The 26,815-nt window shown below is 39.3% G+C and overlaps 1 protein-coding gene across 3 annotated transcripts in view; it reads left to right on the top strand.

Moving 5' to 3' along the window:
* BCAP29 (B cell receptor associated protein 29) overlaps window positions 1-19,419 on the top strand; it is a 52,655-nt gene extending 33,236 nt beyond the window's left edge. For all 3 annotated transcript variants that reach the window (XM_025449371.3, XM_025449372.3, XM_025449374.2), the window contains exons 7-8: window positions 11,577-11,677; window positions 18,256-19,419. In XM_025449371.3, the coding sequence (XP_025305156.1) occupies window positions 11,577-11,677; window positions 18,256-18,291 (137 nt within the window). In that variant the 3' untranslated portion in view covers window positions 18,292-19,419. The remainder of the gene's footprint in view (window positions 1-11,576; window positions 11,678-18,255) is intronic.
* Window positions 19,420-26,815: the final 7,396 nt, after the last annotated feature.

Raw genomic sequence — 26,815 nt, 5'->3', positions numbered from 1 at the left:
CACACTGCATAAGTCTCACAGCTTCTTGCACTGTACAAACAACTCCATGAATGTAAGTTTGATGTTTGCAAAACTACAAACATTGCTGGCCTGCTTACATGTCATTTTACACAAATATTTTACACAAACATTTTTGCTTACTACATCTCACTGTAATATCAGTTGGGGTTATTCTCTGTATTAATAAATGATATATGTGCCTCAGAAAGTTCCTACTGACTTGGACACAACCAGGCTTCTAATTAGATCTGGCCAGTATCCTCATGAAATATTTCAGCATTTCCATGAAGCCACCAGAAAGTGATAGCAATTCATTTTTACAGATGAGAAAATTGAAATAGTGACTTAGATGTATCACCTCAAGCCTCCTTGTTTAATAATGTCTTTCCTATAAATGCTGCTTCCAAAATAAAATGGTTCAAGATGAAATAAGCATATGCAAATGTCAGATAACAAGTTTATATAATCCCTTAGTCATGAAGGCAGTTCCAGAAGGGAGGTAGAAGGCATCCAAAACAGAATATTGTAATTTTTATAAAACAAGAGAAAAAGGACCGGGAAATAGTCCAAAAGGCTCCTAGACAATAACAGCTTCTCTTAATTGGAATGAATTAAATAAGATAGTAATCATTAGGTTTATTAATATCTACTGAGATAGAAAACAAAATAGGAAACACAGTTCATACCTTGACTTGATAAGTGCCAGAAAAATAGGATTTGCCTGCATTTGTTTTGCCATACCTTACTACCAGTAGTAATCAGGAGAAACTCCTGGATAGGCTGCAAAGTGGTTTTCTAGCTTCTTTTACAGATATGTAGGACGTCCTGACCCATTCTGTCTCCTAACAATACGTATCTTTAAATAAGGAACTAATGGGTTGATGTCTAGGTTTATTAAATTTCATGAGTAATTTATTCATGTCAGAAATTTAAATATGAATCATTTTTAACATTAAGACCAACTCCTATTCGGTATAGGCTCCTAGCCAACATTCTTTATTTTTAAGAATACTTGACATACGATGTTGTATTAGTTTCAGATGCATAACATACTGAATTGATATTTGTATACTTTATAAAATGGTCACTATAGTAAATCTAGTTACTATCTACCACCATACAAAGTTGTTATAGTATTGTTAACTATATTGCGTATGCTGTACATAACATTGCCACATCTTTATTTTATAACTGGAAGATTGTACCTCTTAATCCCTTTCAACGATTTCATCCACCGCCCCCACCCCCACACCCCCTCCCCTCTGGCAACTATTAGTTTGTTCTTTTTTTTTTTTTTGAAACCCCCCAATCTTTTTTTTTTTTTTTAAAGATTTTATTCATTTATTCGCGAGAGACAGAGAGAGAGAGAGGCAGAGGGAGAAGCAGGCTCCACGCAGGGATTCCGATGTGGGACTTGATCCCAGGACTCCAGGATCACACCCTGGGCCGAAGGCAGGCACTAAACCGCTGAGCCACCCAGAGATCCCCCAGTTTGTTCTTTGTATCTCTTTTGTTCTGTTCTCTTTGTTCATTTGTATTGGTTTTGTTTTTTTTTTTAGATTCCACCTATGAATGAAATTATATGGTTATTTCCCTTTCTTTAACTTATTTTACTTAGCATAATACCCTCTGATCTGTCTATGTTGCAGATGGCAACATTCCGTTTTTATGGCTGTATAATTGTATAATCCATTGTAAATATATATACCACATTTTTAATCCAATTATCTATTGATTAGGTTGTTTCTAAATTTGGGTTGTTATGCAATGAACAAAGGGGTGCATATGTCTTTTCAAAATAGTGTTTTCATTTTCTTTGGATAAATGACTAGAAGTAGATTACTGGATCATATGGTAGTTCTATGTATAATACAGTTTTCTCATAGAGGCTTTAGTGTTTTCTACATATAGTATCATGTCACCTACAGATAATGAGAGTTTACTTTTTCCTCTCCAATTTGAATGTCTTTTTTTTTTCTTGCTTAATTGCTATGACTAGGATTTCCAATACTTCACTGAATAAAAGTGGTGAGAATGGACATCCTTGTCATATTCCTAATCTTAGAAGAAAAGATCTTGACTTTTCACTGTTGAGTGTGATGCTAGCTCTGAGTTTGTCATATATGACCTTCATTATGTTGAGGTGCATTCTCTTTGTATCCACTTTGTTGAAAGTTTTATCCTAAATGGATGTTGAATTTTGTCCAATGCTTTTTACCCATCTATTGAGATGATTATATGATTTTTATCCTTCATTTTGTTAATGTGGTATATCACATTGATTGATTTTAGGTATTAAACCATCCCTGCATCCCTAGAATAAATCCTACTTCATCATGGTGTATGATCATTTAAAGTATTGTTGAATTCAGTTTGCTGATATTTTGATGAGGATTTTTCCATTATACTTATTAAGAATATCGACCTCTAATTTTTTTATTTTTTTTATTTTATTTTTTTTTGTAGTGTCTTTGGTTTTGATTATAGGGTAGTGCTAATCCCGTAAGAAGAATTTGGAAGTTTTTATCCTCTTCAATGTGGGGGAAATAATTTGAGAAGAATAGATACTAACTCTTTAAATAGAATTCACATATGGGGATCCCTGGGTGGCGCAGCGGTTTGGCGCCTGCCTTTGGCCCAGGGCGCGATCCTGGAGACCCGGGATCGAATCCCACGTCGGGCTTCCGGTGCATGGAGCCTGCTTCTCCCTCTGCCTGTGTCTCTGCCTCTCTCTCTCTCTGTGACTATCATGAATAAATAAATAAAATCTTTAAAAAAAAAAAAAAAAAAGAATTCACATATGAAGCTGTCTGGTCCTGTATCTTATCTTAGTTTGTTGGGAATTTTATTACTATATTACTCATAATTGGTCTATTCAGATTTTCTGTTTCTTTCTGATTCAGTCATAGAAGATTGTATGCTTACAGGAATTTATCTACTTCTAGTTTGGCCAATATGTTACATAATAATTTTTCATAGTGGTCTTTTATAATCCTTTGTATTTCTTTAGTGTTTTGTTTAGTGTAGTTTCTCCTCTTTCACTTCTGGTTTTCAGTCTTCTCTTTTTCTTGATGAGTCTGGGTAAAGGTTTATCAATTCTGTTTATCTGTTCAAAGAACCAGCTCTTAGTTCTATGGATCTTTTCTATTGTTTATTTAGTCTTTCTTTCACTAATTACACTCTGATCTTTATTATTTCCATTCTTTTACTGACTTGGAGCTGTGTTCTTTTTTTTTTTTTTTCTAGTTCTCTTCTTTTTTTCTTTTCTTTCCTTTTTTTTTTTTTTGAGAGAGGCTTGTATCACTATAAACTTCCCTCCTAGCATTGCTTTTGCTGCATCCTGTAGGTTTTGGAATGCTATATTTCCCTTTTCATTTGTCTCAAGTACTTTCTTATTTCCTCTTTGATTTCTTCATTGACCTGTTGGTTGGTCAGTAGCATGTTATTTAGTTTCCATGTACTTATGCTTTTTCCAGTTTTTTTTTATAATGTATTATTATTTTTATACTATTGTGGTCAGAAAAGATTCTTGATATGATTTCAGCCTTCTTAAATTTATTGAGACTTATTGGGTGCCTGGGTGGGTCAGTTGGTTAAACATCTACCTTCAGCTCAGGTCATGGTCTTGGAGTCCTGGGACCCAGACCTGTATCAGGCTCCCTGCTTAGCAGGGAGTCTGCTTCTCCCTCTCTGTTCCCCATTCCAGCTTGTACTTTCTCTCTCATTCTCTCTCAAATAAATAAAATCTTTTAAAAAAAATTTATTGGGACACCTGAGTGGCTCAGCAGTTGAGTTTCTGCCTTTGGGCTCAGCACATGATCCCGGGGTTCAGGGATCAAGTTCCTCATTGTGCTCCCAGCAAGGAGCCTACTTCTCCCCCTGCTGTGCCTCTGCCTCTCTTGCTTTGTCTCTCATGAATAAATACATTTTAAAAATAAAATAAAAAGAAACAATAAAAAGAAAATTATTGAGACTTCTTTTGTGGCCTAACATGTGATCTGTCCTGGAGAATGTTCCATGTATACTTGAAAAGAATGTGTATTCTGCTGGCTTTGGATGGAATGCCCTGTATATATTAGGTTGATCTGGTCTAATGTGTTGTTTAAGACCAATATTTCCTTATTTTCTGTTTGGGTAGTTTATCCATTGCTGTAAGTGGATGTTAAAGTCCCCTTCTATTAGTATATTATTGTCATTCTCCCTTAGTGCATCTGTCAGTATTTGCTTAGGAGCTCCTATGTTAGGTGCATAAATATTTAGAAGTGTTAGAACTTCTTATTCAATTGATCCCTTTATTTGATACCCTTTTTTGGGGGTCTCTTTTTAGCCTTTGTTTTAAAGTCCATTTTGTTTAGGGGAACCTGGGTAGCTCAGTTGGTTAAGCATCTGACTCTCAATATTGGCGCAGGTCATGATCTTGGGGTCATGAGATAGAGCCCCACATCAGGCTCTGTGCTCAGAGCAGAGTCTACCTAAAGGTTTTAGGTAAGATAAATAAAAAATAGAGTATTAAAAAAAAAAAAAAAAAAAAAAAAAATAGAGTATTTTGTCTGATAGAAGTATTGCTACCCCAGCTTTCTTTTCATTTCCATTTGATGGAATATATTTTCCCATCCTGTCACTTTCAGTCTCTATGTGTTTAGATGTGAAGTGCATCTCTAATAGACAACATATAGATGGGTCTTATTTTTTAATCCATTCAGCCACCCTGTGTCTTAATTGGAGCATTTAGTTCATTTATATTTAAAGTAATTTTTGATGGGTATGTATTTACCACCATTTTTAAATTATTTAATGGTATTTTTTATAGTTCTCTGTTTCTTTATTCCTATTCTTTTCTCTTGTGACATGATAACTTTTTTTAGTGTTTTTTAGTGTTACGCTTAGATTTCTTTCTCTTTTTGTGTATCTAGTACAAGTTTTTGATTTGTGGTTAGCATGAGATTCATAAATAAGAACCTGTATGTATAGCAGTTTAGTTTACTTTAAATTGATGATCACTGGGCAGCCCAGGTGGCTCAGCGGTTTAGTGCCGCCTTCAGCCCAAGGTGCCATCCTGGAGACCCAGGATCGAGTCCCACATCAGGCTCCCTGCATGGAGCCTACTTCTTCCTCTACCTGTGTCTCTGCCTCTCTCTGTGTCTCTCATGAATAAATAAAATCTTTAAAAAAAAAAAAAAAAGGCCCCCCCCAAAAAAAAACAAAATTAAAAAAAAAATTGATGATCACTTAAATTTGAACAAATCCTAAAAACACTACATTTTTACTCTCCCCACCCCCAGTGTTTTATGTTTTTGACCTCAGGTTTTACATTCTTTTATTTTATATATCCTTAATTAATTTTTTTTAAAGATTTTATTTATTCATGAGAGACACAGAACACAGAAAGAGAGAGAGACATAGAGAGGGAGAAGAGCCTGATGTGACACTCAATCCCAGGACCCCCGGGATCATGACCTGAGCCAAAGGCAGATACTCAACCACTGAGCAACCCAAGTACCCCCTTAAACTAATTATTAGAGTTATAGTTTATTTGCTACTTTTGTCTTTTGACCCTCATACCAACTTTATAAGTAGTTGATCTTATACCTACCTCTACCTTCACTATATGTTTGCCTCTAATCTAAGTTAGATTTTTTTTTCTTTCACATATTTTCTTAGTTCTAGTTATGGCCTTTTCCTCTTAAAGAAATCCTTTTAATATTTTTTGTAAATCTGGTTTAGTGGTGGTGAACTCCTTTAACTTTTATTTGGATGGGAAACTTTTTTTTTTAAGATTTTATTTATTTATTCATGAGAGACATGGAGAGAGAGGCGAGACACAGGCAGAGGGAGAAGCAGGCTCCATGCAGGAAGCCTGACGTGGGACTCTATCCAGGGTCTCCAGAATCACGCCCTGGGTAGAAGGCGGTGCTAAACCTCTGAGCCACCTGGGCTGCCCAAGCTGGGAAACTTGATCTCCCCTCCAATTCTGAATGGTAACATTGCCAGTTAGAGTATTCTTGATTATGTTCTTTCCTTTCAGCACTGTGAGTATATTATGCCACTCTCTGCTAGATTGCAAAGTTTCTGCTGAAAAATCAGCTCTTTGCCTTATGGGGATTCCCATTATATGCAATTAATTGCTTTTCTCATGCTATTTCTAACATTCTTTATCTTTAGTGTTTGACATTTTAATAATGTATCATGGTGTAGATCTCTTGAGTTCATCTTGTTTGGGAGCTGTGCTTTTTTTAAAAGACCTGGGAAGGTTCTCAGTTTAGGGAATTTTTCAGCTATGATTTCTTTAAGTTTTATGCCTGCTTCTCTTTCTCTTCTCCTTCTGGGACCTCTCTATAATGTGAATGGTAGTACTCTATGTTGTCCCAGTGATCCCTTAAACTATCCTCATTTTTAAATTCCTTTTTTGTTTCCTTTTTCTAATTTTCTTTTGTCTCTTTCTTCTTTCTTTTTTTTTTTTTAATTTTTTTTTATTTATTTATGATAGTCACAGAGAGAGAAAGAGAGAGGCAGAGACACAGGCAGAGGGAGAAGCAGGCTCCATGCACTGGGAGCCTGACGTGGAATTCGATCCCGGGTCTCCAGGATCGCGCCCTGGGCCAAAGGCAGGCGCCAAACCGCTGCGCCACCCAGGGATCCCTCTTTCTTCTTTCTTTCATTTTCTCTCTCTCTCTCTTTCTCTCTCTCTCTCTTCCTCCCTCCCTCTTTCCTCCCTCCCTCTTTGTTCAGTTTGAGTGACTTTTTGAGAGAGAGAAAGCATACAAGTGGGGGTGAGAGGGTGGTTAGGGGCAGAGGGAGAGAGAAAATTTCATACAGGCTCCACTCCCATTGCAGAGCCTAATGCAGGGCTCAATCTCACAACCCTGAGATCATGACCTGAGCTGAAATTGAGAATCAGATGCTTAACCAACTAAGCCACCCAGGTGCTCCAGTTGGGTGACTTTCATTACCCAGATCACTGATCTGTTCTTCTGTATTATCAAATCTTCCATTTATACCCTCTAGTATATTACTTTATTTTTGTTACTGCATTCTTCAGCTCTGATTGGTACTTTCTTATATTTTCTCTTTGTTGAAGTTCTCCTTGTGTGTTCATCTAGTCTTCTCCAGAGTTTGATAAGCATTTTTATGACCTTACTTTGAACTCTTTATCAGGTTGATTGCTTAATTCCCTCTCATTTAGTTCTTTTTCTGAGGTTATGTCTTGTTCTTTTGTCTGGGACACATTTCTCTGTCTTCTCATTTGGCCTAACTCTGTATTTGTTTTTAAGTATTAGGTAGTTCAGCTTCATTTCTCAGTCTTTTTTTTTTTTCTTTTTAAAGTTTTTGTTTAAATTCCAGTTAATTAACATACAATACAATATTAATTTCAGGTTTAGAATGCAGTAATTCAACACTTACATACAATGCCTGGTATCTATCACAACATACATTTCCCAGTCTTGAAGGAGTGACCTTATGTAAATGTCCTGTCGGGCCCAGAAGTACATTCTCCTCCATTCACCAGAACCAGGTGCTCCTGGGGTGTTCCCCATGTAAGTTGCATGTACCCTGTGATATGATGGGGCAGTACTGCCATGGGCACACTGGTAGGTGGGTCTGGTTCTCACGCTAGCTAGCTGCATATCTGACCTTGACTACTTTGGATGTACCTAGTGAGCAGAACTGATCAAGACACGGTAGGCACCACCTGGCATTAGCAGTCTACAGGGAGGATTCCAAAATGGTGTCTACCAGTGCCACAATCAGCACAGCAGAACAAGATAGCAAAAATGACTGTTACTAGTGTCTAAGTCCCAAGGAGAGGACCAGTTACCTCCTGTCCTTCCAGCAGGCACTCCAAGATTAGTAAGTAGGTCTCCATAGTCCATACAATTTTGATCTGTGTTTTTGCACTTATTTCTCGGTCAAGTAAGTCTACATGTGAGCTCTTTAAGAGTAGGTTCTTCTCCCCTGCAATTCTAGTTTTCCTGGACATGTTCCCTATTGGTTTTCAAAGCCACGTATTTTGAGACTTGCCTCTTCTGTGCAGAATCTGAGGGTTTGGGTACCTAAGGTGAAACTCAAATCTCTTACTCCTCAGGAAAAAGTTCATTACCTTTGAGATCCCTTTGTATCATAGAATGCCACTCCTAGAATGTGGGGTTTTTTCCTTAGTGAGATTATATCTCTGCCACTTCTACCCATCTCACTGCCCTTGTTATAGAGGTTCTTGTCATCCAGTTTCTAGTTCCTGTTCAGAGGGAATTATTCCACATGTGGTTATAGATATGTTGTCCATGAGAGGAGCTAAGCTCAGGATCTTCCTTTCCTGCCATCCTGGACTCTCTTAGACCCACCCCGGACAACCATTGTAGGCTAGTCAGACATTTTAAGCTGTAGAATCTCTTTTGCTTTTTAAAAACCAGAAATCCAGGCTCTTGCACATTTTTGGTAAGGTCTTAAGTTAACAGTGTCTTTCATATTTTCATGTAGGCTCTAGGAGATGCCTTCTAGATGATCCAAATTGAAAACTAATATGTAAATTTTCATGTTGTAGCTGTGGTTCCAATGAAATCTAACCACTATCAAAAATCTCTCTTCCGGGGGATCCCTGGGTGGCGCAGCGGTTTGGCGCCTGCCTTTGGCCCAGGGCGCGATCCTGGAGACCCGGGATCGAGTCCCACATCGGGCTCCCGGTGGATGGAGCCTGCTTCTCCCTCTGCCTGTGTCTCTGCCTCTCTCTTTCTCTCTCTCTCTCTGTGTGACTATCATAAATTTAAAAAAAAAAAAATCTCTCTTCCATACCTAATCTCTACTTTTACCAAGTGACATATTAAATTTTTTAAATTTAGCCTTTAATACCTAACTTAAGAGTTATGGATCTGTAAACTAACATGGAGGAAATCATAATGTAGAGCTATCCAGTATGGCTACCCACTAGCTACACTTGGCTATTTAAATCAAAATGTAATTATAATTAAGTATAATTGGGACATCTGGGTGACTCAGTTGGTTAAGCATTCAACTCTTGATTTCCGCTCAGGTCATAATCTCAGGGCCCTGAGATCGAGCCCCAACAGGTTCTGTATTCGGCATGAAATCTGCTTACGATTCTCTTTCTCCCTCTCCTTCTGCCCCCCTCACACTCTCCAAATAAATAAAACCTTTTAAAAAATGAAATTAAGTATAATTTAAAATTCTGTTCTTCAGTTACATTAAGTGCCTAATAGCCGCTTATGGCTAATGGCTGTCATATTAGACAGCACAGATGTTCCACATCTTCATTTTCTAATAAATGTTCTACAATACAGGAAGTTAAATTTGACAACATTGTCTAGAAAGTACTGATACAAAGCCACTTTAGTTGAAAATGACTTATATACTTATATATAAAAATGCCCATATGATGGCTTTTCAAGAGGAAAAATAACCAGATTATTTATTTATAAATAGAGCCTGTAATTTCATTCCATTGTGCCAAAAAAGTGACTCTTATATTTCTTAATCCCACTTTCTTTTCCTAACACTTCTATCCTAAAAGATTTACAACTGCAAAATTGTGTATAGAGTTAGTTCAGGATTTCCAGAATTTATCTAATCCATCTTGTGCTAATCTTCCTTTCTACACATTTGCTCACTAGCTTTTCCACAATGTGCTGACTTAAATGTTTATGATATATACACATATTTTTAAAACTTCTGTCTAATTTGCTGTCTTAGACTGCAGCTCCTTTGTAGGCAGTCTAATAGCCATTTTTGTGTATCATATTGAGCTAAGCCCTTTAAGTGTCATACACCCTCTTACACAAAGTTGAAAAATACAGTATATTTCAACTTTGTATAAGAAACATGACTGCTCAGCCCTTGGTAAGAATTATAAAATATATTTTTCTCCCTCAGTTTTTTCAAAAGCAGACCCTTGTAATAAATTTTGTACTATAATGCTTGAGTCCAGGATGAATCAAGGAAAAGAAAGGTTAAGATGAGCCTGGAACATCTTATGCCAGAAAGTAGAATACTCAAAAAAAAATGATAGGGACATAGTCAGAAAACTTAAGAGCCAGGTTGACAGAGTTCCTACTAGCCGTATCTGGGAGAAATTAAGTATAATAATGAATTATAAATTGTTAAAAAAAAAAAAAAAGAACCTGTGAGTTCCTACTGATGATATATTGATTAATAGATAGTTGGATGGTTGGATGGAGAAGAAAGGAAGGCCCTCATTTGTAGTAGAATGCTGACTGATAAACGTGGATAGAATGGTGGAGCTAGAAAATCACCATTGCATAACCATGACATTAGAGATTGGTTTAGTCAGGAATTATCAGTGGATGCTAACTATAAGGGAAAAGTTTTGATAAGGAGCAAGATACATACTTTTTTTTTTTTTTTTTTTTACAATCAAATGGAATGTTTTAATATATGATCTACAAAAAAAATTCATACACTTCAACCAAATGGGATTTATTCCAAGGATGCAAGGCTGGTTCAATATTCAAAACTAGTCAACATTATATCAACCAGGCTATAGAAGAAGAAACAGATGATCACATCAATTGATGGAGGCAAAGTATTTGACAACATCTAACATTCGTAATAACAAAAACCTGAGCAAATTAAGAATAGATGGAAATTTTCTAAACTTGATAAGAAAACTTTGGAAAAAAATACTTCAACTAATCATCATACCTACCTAATGAAAACCTGAACATTTCCTCCTAATGTGAGGGATCAGTCAAGGGCATTCTTTCTTATTACTCCTATTCAACATCATGTTGGAAGGCCCACTAGTGCAGTAAGAAAAGAAAGTCTTGTCTTCCCCCCACATACTGCATCTTAGTTCCAAGGAAGAAAATAAGTGTAAATGGAAAAACCAGTGAGAGGCAGATGGGCCTCTGAATGTGATACCTTGAGAGACATTCGGCGTCACTTCTGTCATATTTGTATGTAAGTGGGATGCATAATCTGAATTTAATCATGAGAAAACATCAGACAAAACCCAAATGAAAAACATTCCATTTAAGAAAAAAAATGTCCCGAAAAAAAAAGAAAAAGAAAAAAGAAAAAAAATGACCTGTATTCTTTAAAATACCAGTGTTACGAAAGGGGAGAGGAATGCAGGGGGAAGGCAGAAGAACTATTCCAGATTAAAGGAAACCAAAGAAACATGACAGCTTAATGCTAATCTTTGACCTAGGGCTGGATCTGGAGTAGAAAAAAATGATAGGACATAATTGGGACAGTAGCCAAGATGGGAATATAAGCGATAGATGAGATTTTAAAAAGTATTGTATTGATGTTAAATTCCCTACATTTACCAACAGTGCTATGGTTAGAGAATACCTTTGTTCTTAGGAAATACACAGTGAAGTATTAAGAAGCAAAGGGGCATGATGTCTGTAACTTGTTCTCAAGTGGTTCAAGGAAATAATTGTGTGTGAGAGAAAATACAGTAACAAATGTACCACCTCTTAACAGTTGGTGAATTTGAGCATGAGCTACAAAAGAGTTTTCTATTTAAGTCTTGCAACTTTTCTGTAAATTTAAAATTATTTCAAAATGAAAATTGAAAAATTCTATCCCATGTTTTCTAGCTCTTTCTAAGGCACAGAAGGATGTGATGACAATGAGAATGCAATCGGAGCGACTTTCAAAAGAATATGACCGGCTCCTGAAAGAACACTCGGAACTTCAGGTGGGTGACCTCCACTTTATGAACCTAAATTTTATGAAATAGTGATTACTAAGTCAACCTTTTGGGTTGTCTGCCTTTCCCAAATCAAGAGGATGTACTCAGTCCTGCCTTCTTAAAAATGGTTAAGGAAATCAGACTTTTACCTGGAGGGTGAGGATGAGGCCATTACATGAAAATGCAATACAGTCATAGCATAGAGATTTACTGACATGCTAACTTACTGTGTTCTAGTTCTAGTGAAATTCTAAGCAAAAGAATTGAGCCACAAAAATGGCAGCATTGAAAAATGGGCTGTTTCTGTAAACATTTCGTTTTGCCATTGGCAGTGTTTGCTCTATTCATGCCAAAAATAAGGTCAAAATTTGAAGTCCCACCTCACACAGTTCCTCCTATCATAATATTTTAGACATCTTAGGTCAAAATCTATGGCATTCAAGATACATGGATTTAAAGACAGAAGTAGAAAAACCCTTTTGTTATTAAAGTCACAGAGTCAAGGGCTATAGCTTTTCCTTCTCTTCCCCTCCAACCCAGCAAGAGTCCGTGCCCTGCATTCACCCATGATAAATTTGACTGTCCCTTCCCTGTTGACTTGGCAGCCCCTAATCTGAATTGATTTCCCAGCCACATTTTGACCACATGTGGGGAGATTTGGGGGGAAAGATCATTCCAGAGGCAGCGCTGGCCCTCCCAGTTCCTCCTGGGATGGGGCGGGTGGGGGCTGGGGGAGGGGGGGCTTGTGCTGAGAATTTGGCAGCTTTTGTGGCTTTCAATCAGAGCTTTTTAGCAATTACAGCTCTACAGTTGCTTCACTGTAGGAGAAGCCCTAGTCCCAGGACTCATTTCCCTGCATCTTAATGGTCATGGTATCACAAGGGTCCAGCACTGTGCCTGGCAAAAGGCAAGCAGGTACTATACCAGGTACTATACTGATAGAACTCAAAGTCAGACCTGGAATAACTCTGATTCTCATACTAACTTTATGATCCCAAGCAGGTTATATTACCCCTCTACAGCTCACTTTTCTTCATCTGTAAAATCAGAATAATAATACCACCTGGCCTGCTGGGTTTTTAGTAGAATTAAATAGAATGTGTAGCGTTGTGCCTGGCTGATAGGAAACCCCCAAGAAATGATACCTACTAGAATTATCATTATCGGGATCTCTGGATGGCTCAGCGGTTTAGTGCGTGCCTTTGGCCCAGGGCGCAATCCTGGAGTCCCGGGATCAAGTCCCAGGTCGGGCTCCCAGCATAGAGCCTGCTTCTCCCTCCTCCTGTGTCTCTGCCTCTCTCTCTCTCTCTCTCTGTCATAAATCAATCAACCTTAAAAAAAAGGATTATCATTAGCAGCAGCATACATTCCTCTGTAGAAGTTTTTTTTTTTTTTTTTTTAAGATTTTATTTATTTATTCACGAGAGACACAGAGAGAGAGAGAGAGAGAGGCAGAGACACAGGCAGAGGGAGAAGCAGGCTCCATGCAGGCAACCTGACGTGGGACTCGATCCTGGATCTCCAGGATCAGGCCCTGGGCTGAAGGCAGCACTAAACCGCTGAGCCACCAGGGCTGCCCTCCTCTGTAGAAGTCCTGCTGGAAGAATGACTTCTTCCGAACCAGCCACTTTAGACCTGATTTAGAGCCAGTCAAGAAGTAATGCAAAACGCATTGGTAATCTGGTATCCCTAGCTGAGTTGCATGTTTAGTTTAACTAACCTACTTTGACAATAGGGCAATCCAGAAAAGGGTAGAAACCATGTGTGCTTTGAACCTGGGATACCAAGAGCTCAGTTCCCATGTTCTAGAGTAGGTGGTCAGATTTTCAGCAAGACCACCCTTTCCTCATCTCTAAAACACAGGTCCTAAAATTGCTACATAATCGTGGCCAGATTAGAATTACTCCAGGGCATCCTTCAGGATCCACCATGGAAAGTGAAGAAGCCTTTTGCCTAGAAATAGAACTTTTTTTCCTCCTATTTGTGAGGTTAGGGTGTACTCAAAAGGAGTACAGAAGAACTATCAAAAGGATGGTATCCATACCAGTGGACTTTGCCAGGTCAGAAACGTTTAGATCCCTGGATGGAGAAAAAAGAAACAATATTCTCTCATTTTATTACAGCCACTAACCATCACTGAATGTCCCCTTGTGGTAACAGCTAATGATCTCTTAATCCCTGAAAAGTTTATGTGACAGTGAGATTCCTTCAACCCATTTTCTTTCCTCTCCCTAAAACACCTTCTCTTTGGAGCTTATGCAATCTTGATTTGCAGATGCTAAGAAGTAATTCTGAGTAATTCCTTCCCCAGAAAGAAGTTGTCACACCTATTTCTTTGAAAAATGGCCCATCCCAGATATGCCAAGTGCCATGCTGAGAGTTGGGCCTTGTTCACTAGTGCATTTAAGGCCTCGATCTACTTTCTTCTGTTATTTCTGAAATATGTAATGGATAACATTTATTGAAGATGTGCTCTGGACCAAGCACTTAGTTAATGGCTTCACATGTGTGATTTTGTTCACTCTCGTCACAGCCCACTAAATTAAAATATTTTAATACCCTATTTTGTGGATGAGGAGAAAAAGACCCAGAAATTATGTTATATAACATACCTAACATCACTGAACTAGAAATCAGTAGGAATCCCAAGTTGGATTCACAATCAGGAATTTTTTCTGCAGATCCCCCAGTCCTTAAGAACTCTGCTGTTCGGCCTGTTCTGGTCATTGGACTGTGTTCTCGGATCCTTGACCTTCCTACTTCTCCTCTATTCAGTCTCAGAGAGCAACACTTCCCAAGCTCCTCTGCTCTCTTCTGGGCAGGTTTAGCAAAGGGAGGCACCAGAAGGAGACTGAGGGCAGGAAGGACAAAGCCAGGGATTTTTTTCCCACTCTCTCTGTTTTGGGTGGCCTCTGCTACAGCAGCCCTATCTCTTTCCATGGTCCCAATACCTACTGGGCAACTTCCACATGGTGGCCCTTGCTCCTGAGGTCCTTAACACTATCTCCTCCCTTGTGCCTCCAGTCCAAGGCATGGTAGTGGTTCTGTACTAATCTCTGAGGTGTCTTACCACACTGTCGCCTCTGTCTCCTCTTTCATCACCTGTAATACCAATTTCCCATAATAAATATCTGTTTGAAGGGGAAAAACAAAACCTCTCTCAGCTCCATTAGTTTGCCAGTTCTGTAACCCTCGGGTGGATGATTTGACATCCAGGCACCTTGGCTTCTCCATTACTTAAATGGCGGTTATAATACCTTATGAGCATTAAACCAGATCCTGTACAAGAAGGCACTTTTAATATTTTTAAACAAGAAAAGCTCTATATCCCTGTAAGGTGCTAGTAGTTATTTCTTGATTGGACACATTTTTCCCCATTCCATTGTCCAGTGTGAGAACTTGTAGAAGATTCTGAGATTTAAGTGTCATTACATGACTACCATTTTCTTAAAAGCGACTCGTACACTTTGATATTCACCTTATGAACTCTACTTGAGAAGCAAAAAAATTGCTGTAGACCATCTGTAGTAAACAGCTGTATCAGCTTGCCTTTAATGAATTTTTTTTTTTAATTTTTATTTATTTATGATAGTCACACACACAGAGAGAGAGAGAGAGGCAGAGACACAGGCAGAGGGAGAAACAGGCTCCATGCACCGGGAGCCCGACGTGGGATTCGATCCAGGGTCTCCCGGATCGCGCCCTGGGCCAAAGGCAGGCGCCAAACCGCTGCGCCACCCAGGGATCCCAACCTTTAATGAATTTTACTCCTGTTGTGAAACCAACCTTAATAATTGAATTTTATCTTTAAAGTTCCTTCCGTGGGAAACTTAGCTTTCCCAATTTTACATAGTTGGTTTGCTTTAAATAAAATAATCATAAAATGACCATTAAAATATTAAGGAAATAGGGATGGCCTGGATGGCTCAGTGGTTTGGCGCCGCCTTCAGCTGAGGGTGTGATCCTGGAGTCCTGCGATTGGGTCCCACGTTGGGCTCCCTGCATGGAGCCTGCTTCTTCCTCTGCCTGCGTCTCTGCCTCTTTCTCTCTCTGTGTCTCTCATGAATAAATAAAATCTTTAAAAAAAATTAATAAACAAAATAAAATATTAAGGAAATAGGGCAGCCTGGGTGGCTCAGCAGTTTAGCACCACCTTCAGCCCAGGACCTGATCCTGGAGTCCCGGGACCGAGTCCCACATGGAGCTCCCTGCATGGAGCCTGCTTCTCCCTCTGCCTGTGTCTCTGCCCCTCTTTCTCTCTCTCTCTGTCTCTCTCTCTCTGTGTGTCTCTCATGAATAAATAAATAAATAATCTTTTAAAAATAAAATATTAAAAAAATAAAGGTGGAAGAGGAGAAAGCTGATTTCCTTACCATAAACGAATCCCACTTTGCATTTTTTAAACCTGTCTGGATTTCCCCATCTGGTCCCCTTCCTGTTATAAGCACTAAATAAATATTAGAAAATAATCCCTTCAAGATACAGAGTCTGCCTTTCCTTGTTTGCCCTGGCTGTCTTCTAGAAAAGAAAAAGCAAAACTAACTGAGGTTTATGGGCAGTACAAACCCATCAGCACTTGCCAGTTTTCAAATATCATTTGGAAAATCACCCTTCACTTAAAGTAATTATCCAGAATAACAGCTCCATTAAAGCTGTGATTTTTTTTTTAATCTTCTTGTCCACTTTTATTTTGGATAAGTACAAGATTATTTCCTTTTTTTAAACTGAACTATAATTGATGTGCAGTGTTACATTAGTCTCAGACATAAAATGATTCAACAATTTCTCAGTGCTTATCACAAGTGTACTCTTCATTCCCATCACCTATTTCTCCCATCCCCCCACTCATCTCCCCTCTGACAACCACTGGTTTGTTCTCTGTATTTAAGAGTCTGTATTTTTGTCTCGTTTTTACTTTGTGCATTTGTTTTGTTTCTCAAATTCTACATATGAGTGAAATACAGTATTTGTCTTTCCCTATATAACTTATTTTGCTTAGCATTGTACTCTCTAGATCCATCCATGATGTTGTAAGTGACAAGATTTCATTTTTTATGGCAGGGTAATATTCCAGTAAATACATACATACATATACACACACACCACATCTTCTTTATCTATTTGTCTATGGATGAACATTTGTGTTGCTTATGTATCCTGGCTACCGTACATAATGCTGCAATTAACAGAGGGGTGCATATATCTTTTTGAATTAGTGTTTTTTGTATTTTTTAAGTAAATACCCAATAGTGGAATCACTGCATCATATGGTAATATTATTTTTAATTTTTTGAGGAACCTTGATACTTTTTTCTACAGAAGCTGCTCCACTTTACATTCATACCAAAAGTACATGAGTTTTTTTTTCTCCACTTCCTTGCCAAAACTTGTTATTTCTTGTGTTTTTTATTTTAGTCATTCTGACAGGTATGATACCTTGTCGTGGTTTTGATTTGCATTTCCAACAATGTGATGTTAAGCGTCTTTTCATGTTGGCCATTCATAGGTCACCTTTGGAAAAATGCCTATTCAGGTCCTCTGCCCATTTTAAATCAGATTATGTGGGGGTTTGGGTGTTGAGTTGCATAAGTTCTTTATATATTTTGGGTATTAACCCCTTGTCAGATACATAATTTGCAAATATCTTCTCCCATTCAGTAGGTAAAGCTGTGATTTTTATCTTAAGTAGTAAGATCTATACAAACATGTGAAAGTGGTGTGGTACCTTATCATGCAAAATACCTAATCCTGTCTTCTAATTTGGTTGGTTAATGTTATTCTAAAGTTGTTCTGAAAGCATTAGGGCTCAACCTAAACAGAAGCTTGATGAGCCTCTCACGTGCAAGCAGTAATACTTCAACTCCATTTTGAGTTTTTTCTCACCATAGACTTTTGCTTTTTTTTTTTTTTTAAGATTCTATTTATTTATTCATATGAGACAGAAGAGAGAGGCAGAAACAGGCAAAGGGAGAAACAGGCTCCCAGCGGGGAGCCTAATACAGGACTCCAGGAACATGACCTGAGCCAAAGGCAGATACTCAGCCACTGAGCCACCAGGCATCCCAACTTTTGCTTGCTTAAGTGCAAATGATTTCTTAAGGTTATTCATTTATATCCCATTTTCCTCCAGTTTTAAATGATACATTATAGTCTTCTTGTGATCAGCAAAGAGTATAATTTGAGAAGTCAGTACTATTGGCAAATATCTGAAGGCCATCCCATCTGGGGTTTTTTGTTCCCTTCATTATTTCCTTGCCAAAAATTTTAATTGGGTTTGTAAGAGGGGAATTTGAGAAATTTTGTTTTCCTGGTATAACCTGTGAAACAAAAGCAAAATAGATTAAGGCAGGGAAATAAATGATCTTATCAAGAGTGTTATTTTTCCCCTTGAGACTTTTTTTTTTTCAAATAAAACCCACAAACTTTGCAGTTTTTTTTAAGTTTGAGACTTTTACAATCCATATTTTCACATTTGATTATTCTCATAATTAATAACTGTACATAGAAAAGAGAATTTTTTTAAAACGTGTCATATCTATGAATCTGTTTTTCATTACTTACCTAAGTCTCTTTTTTTCCCACAGAATCGTTCAGAGAGAGACAATAAGAAAGGCCTGTGAACTTTGAAAGAAGATTGTGCTGTGTCATGTGAAGATAATCAATTTGTTATCACGTTAGCCTCTAGAATATTTAAAATTTATTTTGGAAAAAGGTACTATTACAACCAGCCAATAATTTCTTTAATGCCACATGTAAGCTATTATCATAACGGCATGGTGACAATATTTAATGTTGTTTGGGATATATTGTAAAGTCTGTACTCCAGCTCTCACATGAAATGTAAGCATGATAAGCACCCTATTGAGATGTTGAGAGTAATACTAGTATATGGTTGCTGTTTGCCAATAAAAGGACAAATTTGTAACCAGTTACTTCCAAAACTAGATTTTTAAGTTGATTGAACAATTAATAGCCTTAAAAGCTTTGATGAGTTTTCAGTAATAATAATAATAGTAATAATAATAATAATTCATTTAATGAGATGATGATAATGCTGATATATTTGAAGATAATATTCAGTATCAGCAAATTTGTTCATAGGGAGATTAAATAAGGATAAATGATCAGAATTAGCCACTGTATTTATAAGGAAGAGTTATAAAGAGCAAAAAATAAAAACAATGACCTTAGTTGTTTTTTATAAGCCTGAGGATAGTTAACTCTTCTATTGATAATTATATTTTTGTTACTGTGCTTCTATATCTGTTGGACTGTTTTTGTTGACATTGGTGTTAATAACACATAATTAGTAGGCATTACACCTTTTTTAAAGCTCATTTGGTAATGAAGTTTACACCTATATGCATAACTGCCATACACTGAACTTAAAATTATTTTACATCAATGTGGAATTCTTGACTCAGAAAGCTAATGTGTACATATCTAAAGAGCAATGTTTCCCATTATACAATTAGTAACTTTTACTAATTATACAAGTATTACCTCAACTATATATACACTGGGGTCACAGCTTCTCTGAGATGTATCAGTATTTTGAAAGTAAATCTTAAACACTATTTTTCCATTCGTATTCCTTTAGAATCTTCTGTAGAATATGATAGTGACTCAGTAGTATTAATGATTTAGGTTGTTACAGTGTTTAGACATGAAAGTCACCTTCTTTGTCTCATCAAGACCTAAATGTAAATGAAAGTGTAAAATAATGACCAGAGTTTTTACTTTCCCAATATCTGTTTCATCGTTTGGTGTTTATTTTCATTTTAGCACCGACTTCATGCCTATCTGATTTTTGTCATTGTAACATAGATGAAATGAGCAAAAACGTAAGAATTTTATTTCAGATACAAGTCAGGAGCTACTGCTAGAAAACACACATGCAGAAGACATTTAACAGGAGTGAGCGCTGGAGTTAAACCATATGGGCTGACAACACCCTGAATAACAAGGAGGGGGAGTCTCGAGTAGGAGGGAGCTGAGCAGGCACAGCTTGGGTATCTCCTAGGAAATAGCAGAATGGGCAAATATGAAGGTAACCGGCATTTGTGATCCTGGCCTCCTGAGCACAGAAATCAAGTCTAATGACAAAATAAGAGAGAGACAAGTAGAAGATGCGCAGCTTTAGAACTGCCAGAACTAAAATCAAATCCTAACCTTACCACTAATTTAGCTGTGTGATTTTGAACAAATTATTCCAACTTGCTAGACTTCTATTTCCTCATCTCCAAAATGGGAATAGTAACACTTAGGTCAGGATTATGATGTAAACTAAGATGCCACAATGATCCTCATAGTTTTTCAGACTGTGCAGCAAGGGGAAAGCCTGGGCACCCTTGGAAGATTGAGAGGTTGGCAGAAAGCGCTTAATTTAAAGTATATGTTTAAGTAACCTCAGACCTCAACCCTTTCAGTTTTGGAGACACCCTGAGGCCTTAAAAGTTTGAGCAATTTCCCCCAAAGCAGTGTGGACAGTTAGATTCAGGGCCAGGATCTGAGTGTATTCCAGTTCCCCAGACATTATGCTGGTGTTTATACACAGATTAATGATAATTTGCTAAATGAAATATTGTCATGTATTAGCCAGCATTTGAACCCGAGGGAGTTTGGCTCCAGAGTCTCCATACTGAGCTGCCTCTCAAGCTATGCCTCTTTGTTCTTATCACTCTCCTTACCCCCAATGGTGCTTACTACGTCCTATTGTTTTTTTTTGTTTTGTTTTGTTTTGTTTTAAATTTTTATTTATTTATGATAGTCACAGAGAGAGAGAGAGGCGCAGAGACACAGGCAGAGGGAGAAGCAGGCTCCATGTACCGGGAGCCCGATGTGGGATTCGATCCCAGGTCTCCAGGATCGCGCCCTGGGCCAAAGGCAGGCGCCAAACCGCTGCGCCACCCAGGGATCCCCACGTCCTATTGTTATAAACAAACATGTATCCCGTGGACTTAGTTATACTGCATATTAAGTCATGTTCTTTCATATTGTCAGTAATGACTTCACTATGTCTTAGAGGCTGGGTCATAGATCCCAACACAGGAGTGTTAGTCTTGCCCTTTTCCATCAGAGTTACACAGAGGTTTGCCAGATTCCCTACTTGTAAGTCTACCTTAAGGTTCTGGACTACAGAAAATAGTACCTAAGAAGTCTTAAGTAAGCACTCTAGAATTTGGCATGAGTCATCCTGGTTGCTTCCCTGGCTCTGTGTTGGGCCCAGTATTAATAACTGAGTTACCCTGACCCCCAGTCTAGAGCCTGGAGTTTAACTACTTTCTCTGCTATCCTGATGCCACCAGCCTGCCTGGATCTCTGAATACCCATGTTTATGGTTCCAGTGCTGGTCTCTGCTAGCCTGAACTGACACTCTGCTTCCTCCTTGGACCTCTCCTCTATAGCTGCTTGCGTGCACCTGCTTCTGTTGTCTTGCTCAGCCTCTGTGACTTGGTCTGGTTCCACCTTTCCATTCCATTGTCCACTGCCTTCTCGCTATCCCTCCCTCCTATGCCCCACCACAGCAGCAGGGCCCATGCCCAGCACTACCGACAAGGTGTACCCGTGGGATACATCTTGCATTCAAACACCCACTTGATACTGTGTAAATATGGCAGTCCTCAGAAACACTGACTTCATATCTAGAGTGGGTTTATCTAAAGTCCATGAAGCTCTTCTGAACTTTTTTTTTATCCTTCAGCCCACCCTTCCTAGAATTCTTGAAAACTCCACTTACAAAAATTTTCTTTTGTTTTCTTTTACTAAGTGGCATTTTATTATTCCACAGTGGTGCCTTCCACCTTAATTGCTAAACAAACATGTCTTCCTTACTGTAGCCAAAGTGATTTCTAACACTGCAGCACTAAAAGACAGCTCCCCAGAAATTATCCATGTCCTAATCCCCTGGAAGCTAGAAATAGTCTCCTCCATGCAAAAGTGAGTACTACTTTATATGGCAAACTATGTGATTAAGGATTGTGAGGTGGGGCAGCCCGGGTAGCTCAGCGGTTTAGCACCGCCTTCAGCCCGGGGTATGATCCTGGAGACCCAGGATTGAGTCCCACATCAGGCTCCCTGCATGGAGCCTGCTTCTCCCTCCGTGTGTGCCTCTGCATCTCTCTCTGTATGTCTCTCATGAATAAATAAATAAAGTCTTTTAAAAAAGGATCATGAGGTGAAAAGGTTGTCCTGAATAATCTGGGTGGGCCCTAAATACTGTCACAAACATGCTTAAAAAGAGGCAAGGAAGATGTCACCACACCAAGGAGGAGAAGCCACTGGGACCACAGAGGCAGAGACTGGAGTGCTATAGCTACCAGAGCTAGACGAGGCAAGAAGCAGATTCTCCCTGGAGCCTCCTGAGGAAATGTGACCCTGCAGACACCGGTGAGACTGATTTTGGATCCTGGCCTCCAAATCTATGAGACAAAATTTGTGTTCAGCCACCAAGTTTGTGGTAATGTGTTTACAGCAGCAACAGGAAGAAACTAATACAGGTACAGACGGCACAAATCTATCATGGGAATTTCACAATTTGTGGGAAATAGACACCTGTTAACACCACTTGGCCTTCCCAATAGCTGGGTAAATCAGATTGCCATAACCCTCTAAGATCTTCGTTCTTTTTCTCCACGATTTTATTTTCCATTGCCAAACCCAGCCATCCTCCATTCTCACCTGAACAACTGGTCTCCCTATATTCTCTTACTCCTCTTCTAGTTCGTGCTTTCATAAATCATACCATTTCCTGCTTGAAGACCCTATTACCAAGACCTCATCAGGCTCCTCATTTACTTCCAACCCCACCTGCACTCTGATTCTTCTTACTAGGAGCCAAGTTCTTTTCTTTCAGGGCTTTTGCATGCACAGTACATCCTGCATTCCAACCCAATCTGTCTTGACCTTATTTTATTTTCATCATAGCTCTTATCACTGTCTGAAATTATTTCACTTTTGGTTTGGTTTTGTCTCCTGCACAGTGACAAACAGTTCCTGGGCACAATAGAACAGTGTTTCTCAATAGAGAGTAAGGAAAATATAGCCAGGGACATTTAGCAATGTTTCAGGATGTTTTTGGTTGTCACAACTGGGGGAATGGTCCTGGTGGGTAGAGGCCAGAGACACTGCTAAGCCTACTCTACAATGCACAGGATAGCCAATACACACACAAAACAGAAGTTATCTGGCCCAAAATGTCAGGATTGCCAAGGTTGAGATACCCTGCAATAGATGCTTGTGCCTGGGAATACTACTTATACCCCAATATCCATTCTTTCATTCATCTATGGTAATAGATCCCCCGATATTTTTACACACAGCTACCAAGCTTAAAGATGATATTTTCTATTCTCGCTTGTGGGCAGCTATAAAAAGGAACGTCACATTTTAACAATTTCTTTGTTTTTCTTCTTCCACCCTGCTGCATGAAACACAGATATCACCATCTTAGACCATGAGCTTGAGGTCATACAAGCTAAAGCAACAAGGTAGAAGGATGTTGTGCCCCTGATATGTGTCCCTGAGCACCATACTTCCCCTGAATTGCTGTTCAATAAACAGCTGAATAACTGCATGACTTCACTTATTTCACGTTTTTATTTATTTATTTAAGACAGAGCACGCATATGCAGGGAGAAGGACATAGGAAGAGGGAGAAGCAGGCACTCCTGCTGAGCTGTAAATCCATACAACAGGACTCCATCCCAGGACCCTGGGATCAGGACCTGAGCCAAAGGCAGACAGTCAACCTGCTCCCCAACATCAGCTATTTTTAATGCATTGTCTCTCTTAAAGGCCTAGATGTGAATGAAAAGCCAAAATTCGTTTGTCAGATATAGCACAAAACCATCAAATTTTTTCTTTCTCTTTCCTACTTGTAGAGTCTTGTCACCCCTGCCTTTTATGTGGTGATGATTTTAAATTACATCCTCTGTTTTGTCTGCGTGTTCAGCTTTTTATGTTTATTTGTTTTTTATTTTTTTAAAAAGATTTTATTTATTCATGAGAGACACAGAGAGGCAGAGACACAGGCAGAGGGAGAAGCAGGCTCCATGCAGGGAGCCCAATGTGGGACTCGATCCCGGGACTCCTGGATCATGCCCTGGGCCAAAGGCAGGCACTAAACCACTGAGCCACCCAGGGATCCCCAGCTTTTTATGTTTAACTTAATCATTAGCACACCAGTAACTTGCAGTGTGCCCCCACTACATCTATGCTGAATTTCACTCCCAAACAGTTCAATAGAGAAGTAGATCTCTGGTCTATTCACGCCTCTTTGTCTCTCTCTTTTTTTTTTTTAAGATTTTATTTATTCATGAGAGACACACAGACAGAGATAGAGAGGCAGAGACACAGGCAGAGGGAGAAGCAGGCTCCATGCAGGGAGCCCGATGTGGGACTCGATCCCAGGTCTCCAGGATCACGCCCTGGGCTGAAGGCGGCGCCAAACCACTGAACCACCCGGGCTGCCCACGTCTCTTGTCTCTATTGTGACTTGCCACAAGGTGAGCAAACACCACATAACCAGAGCTGTTACATCGTATATACACATGTAGTGCTGGAGGGCTAGAAGTATAATTATGGATATCAGGAAAAAATGAAGTTCCTACAGAGTTTAGTTCTCAGTGAGCAGCCTTTGTCCTAAATTTGAGCAAATTGCCGATGTGAAGTTTTGGCTTTGCTCCCCCCCCTCCCCAAACCAGATGCCTTCCTGGTTAGCCAGGTTTCTCCAGAAAGTGTACACTTCTCCAGAAATCTCTTCTCCCTGAAGCACCACCCATGGTAAAGAATCTCATTGTTCTTCCAAGACTGCCAATTTCCTGGAACACATTTAACCTCAGGACCTTCAGTCCTCAGCGCATGGCTCCCTGAAGGAAACCTCCACAAGGGTTCACTTCCTGAAAATGTGTTTTGATTCAAGTTTGCTTGTTTTCTCTTGAAACAAGATAGATGGCAAATATGGGAAGCAAAAGGATTACAGTTAGCAGTTTGGTTAATGCTGTTAGACACACACAATACAAATGTTTACCAAAATGAGATTATACCATACATACTGCTTTGTGACCTGCTTTAATCTGCCCCCTTCCCAACATCAGTAAGTATTCTTCTACAGCAGGATTCTCCTGCAGGACCGACAATAGGTTGTAGAAACATCACCTGAGGGGTCAGGGTTTTTCAAACTACATAAAGTCATACTCATATGCCCAGTCCATCCTTCCTACCACCAAGACTCGCTGACTCGGGGCATCTGGCTGGCTCAGGCAGTAGAGCACATGACTCTTGATCTCAGAGTTCAAGCCCCACATTGGGAATAGAGATTACTTTAAAAAAAAAGAGGGACAGAGAAAGAATTGCTGACCCAGACAACGAGTGTCAGTGGTGGGACTGTGCAGTGAGCACCCAGTGTGTGAGTCCTCAAAATGGGAATGAGGCCCACTGTCCTATGATATAGAGCATTTAACTTCACTGTTGGCAATTTCAAGGGAATCTTTATTGGCAGAAGACGCTCTAGAAGATGCTCGAGAATCTTTATTGGCAGAAGTGACTACGCACATAGACTACCTGGGATCAAATCCCCTCTCCTTTATTACCCACTTTGACTTTCAGAATCTCCACCTGTAAAGTGACAACAAGACTCAACCTCCTGGACAAAATTAAGTGAGGCAAAAAACATAAAGAACTTTTTCTGGCAATAAACTACTCTGAACATCATACAAAAAACGGTTACCCAGGACCATCTGGGTGGCTCAGCAGTTGACTGTCTGCCTTTGGCTCAGGTCATGATCCTGGGGTCCTGGGATCGAGTTCCGCATCAGGCTTCCCACAGGGAGCCTGCTTCTCCCTCTGCCTCTCTCTCTCTCTCTCTCTCTCTGTCTCTCATGAATAAATAAATAAAAACTTAAAAAAAAAAAACTGGTTACCCAGTGGTAAATTGCTCCCATTAAAAAAAAAAAAGGATAATGTGAAAGAAGAATTTATAACTACATTTTATTTTTTTTAAAGATTTTATTTATTCATTCATTAAAAACAGAGACGCAGAGATACAGGCAGAGGGAGAAGCAGGCTCCGTGCAGGGAGCCCAATGTGGGACTCGATCCCAGGGCCCCGGGGTCACGCCCTGAGCCAAAGGCAGACACTCAACTGCTGAGCCACCCAGGCGTCCCTGTAACTACATTTTAAAAGTGGACACCCTTGTTCTACGTATGACAGAGTACCATGGGGCAATTTAGGACGCCTTGTCCTAACAGCTATGAGCAGCCATTCCCCTACCACCCCAGACAAAACATGTTGCCCCATCTGCTGAGGAATGCAATAAATGTTTGCTTATTTGGATTGCACTTGTGTTTCAATTCTAATGTGTCAGATTCTCTTCAGATGACTCTTCCCATTCCTTCTCTTTAGAGTGTGTCCTGTTATCTTACAATCATGACAGAATCAGCTACAGTTTTGACCAACTTTCTTAAAATATTAGTTAGTAAGTCCCAACTCCTGGGCACAGACACATTTCCCTTCAGATCTCATTGGCAGAGTTAATGTTGTTGAAGGCCCTGGTGTAAAGGGTTCATCAGCCTCTTGAAACTTAACTATCACCCTTTTTTCTTTTTTTTTTTTTTTAAGGTTTTATTTATTATTCAAGAGAGACACACAGAGACGAGGCAGAGACATAGGCAGAGGGAGAAGCTGGCTCCTCACAAGGAGCCCAATGTGGGACTTGATCCCAGGACCCCGGGATCAGGACCTGAGCCAAGGCAGACGCTCAAGCACTGAGCCACCCAGGTGCCCGACCACTCTTTGTTTTTCCCACTGATTAAAGTGTGTGTGTGTGTGTGTGTGTGTGTGTGTGTGTGTGTGATGTTTTTAACTCTTCTTCATAAAGAAAAAAGACAAAAGACACAGGTGGATCTAGGGTTTTGGGGGTCCTGGAGCAGATACAATACGGAGAGTTCTCTGTAAGAAAAAAATATAGAGTTACCTGAGCAAAATTAGGTGGAACATGAGAATTTATTCAGAATGAGAACAGAAATCACAACAAATTGCTTGAACCTTGGAAATCCAGATCCGCTTCTTCCAAGGTGATTAGGAATGCTTCCTGGATGCACACCAGCTCCTCCTTTCTGTCTAAAATACTCTATAACTTCAGTG

The sequence above is a fragment of the Canis lupus genome, chromosome 18 (genome assembly GCF_003254725.2).
Source record: "Canis lupus dingo isolate Sandy chromosome 18, ASM325472v2, whole genome shotgun sequence".
Classification (NCBI taxonomy): Eukaryota; Metazoa; Chordata; class Mammalia; order Carnivora; family Canidae; genus Canis; species Canis lupus.
Note: the sequence above shows the minus strand (reverse complement) of the source record. Positions and strands in the feature narration are given on the sequence as shown.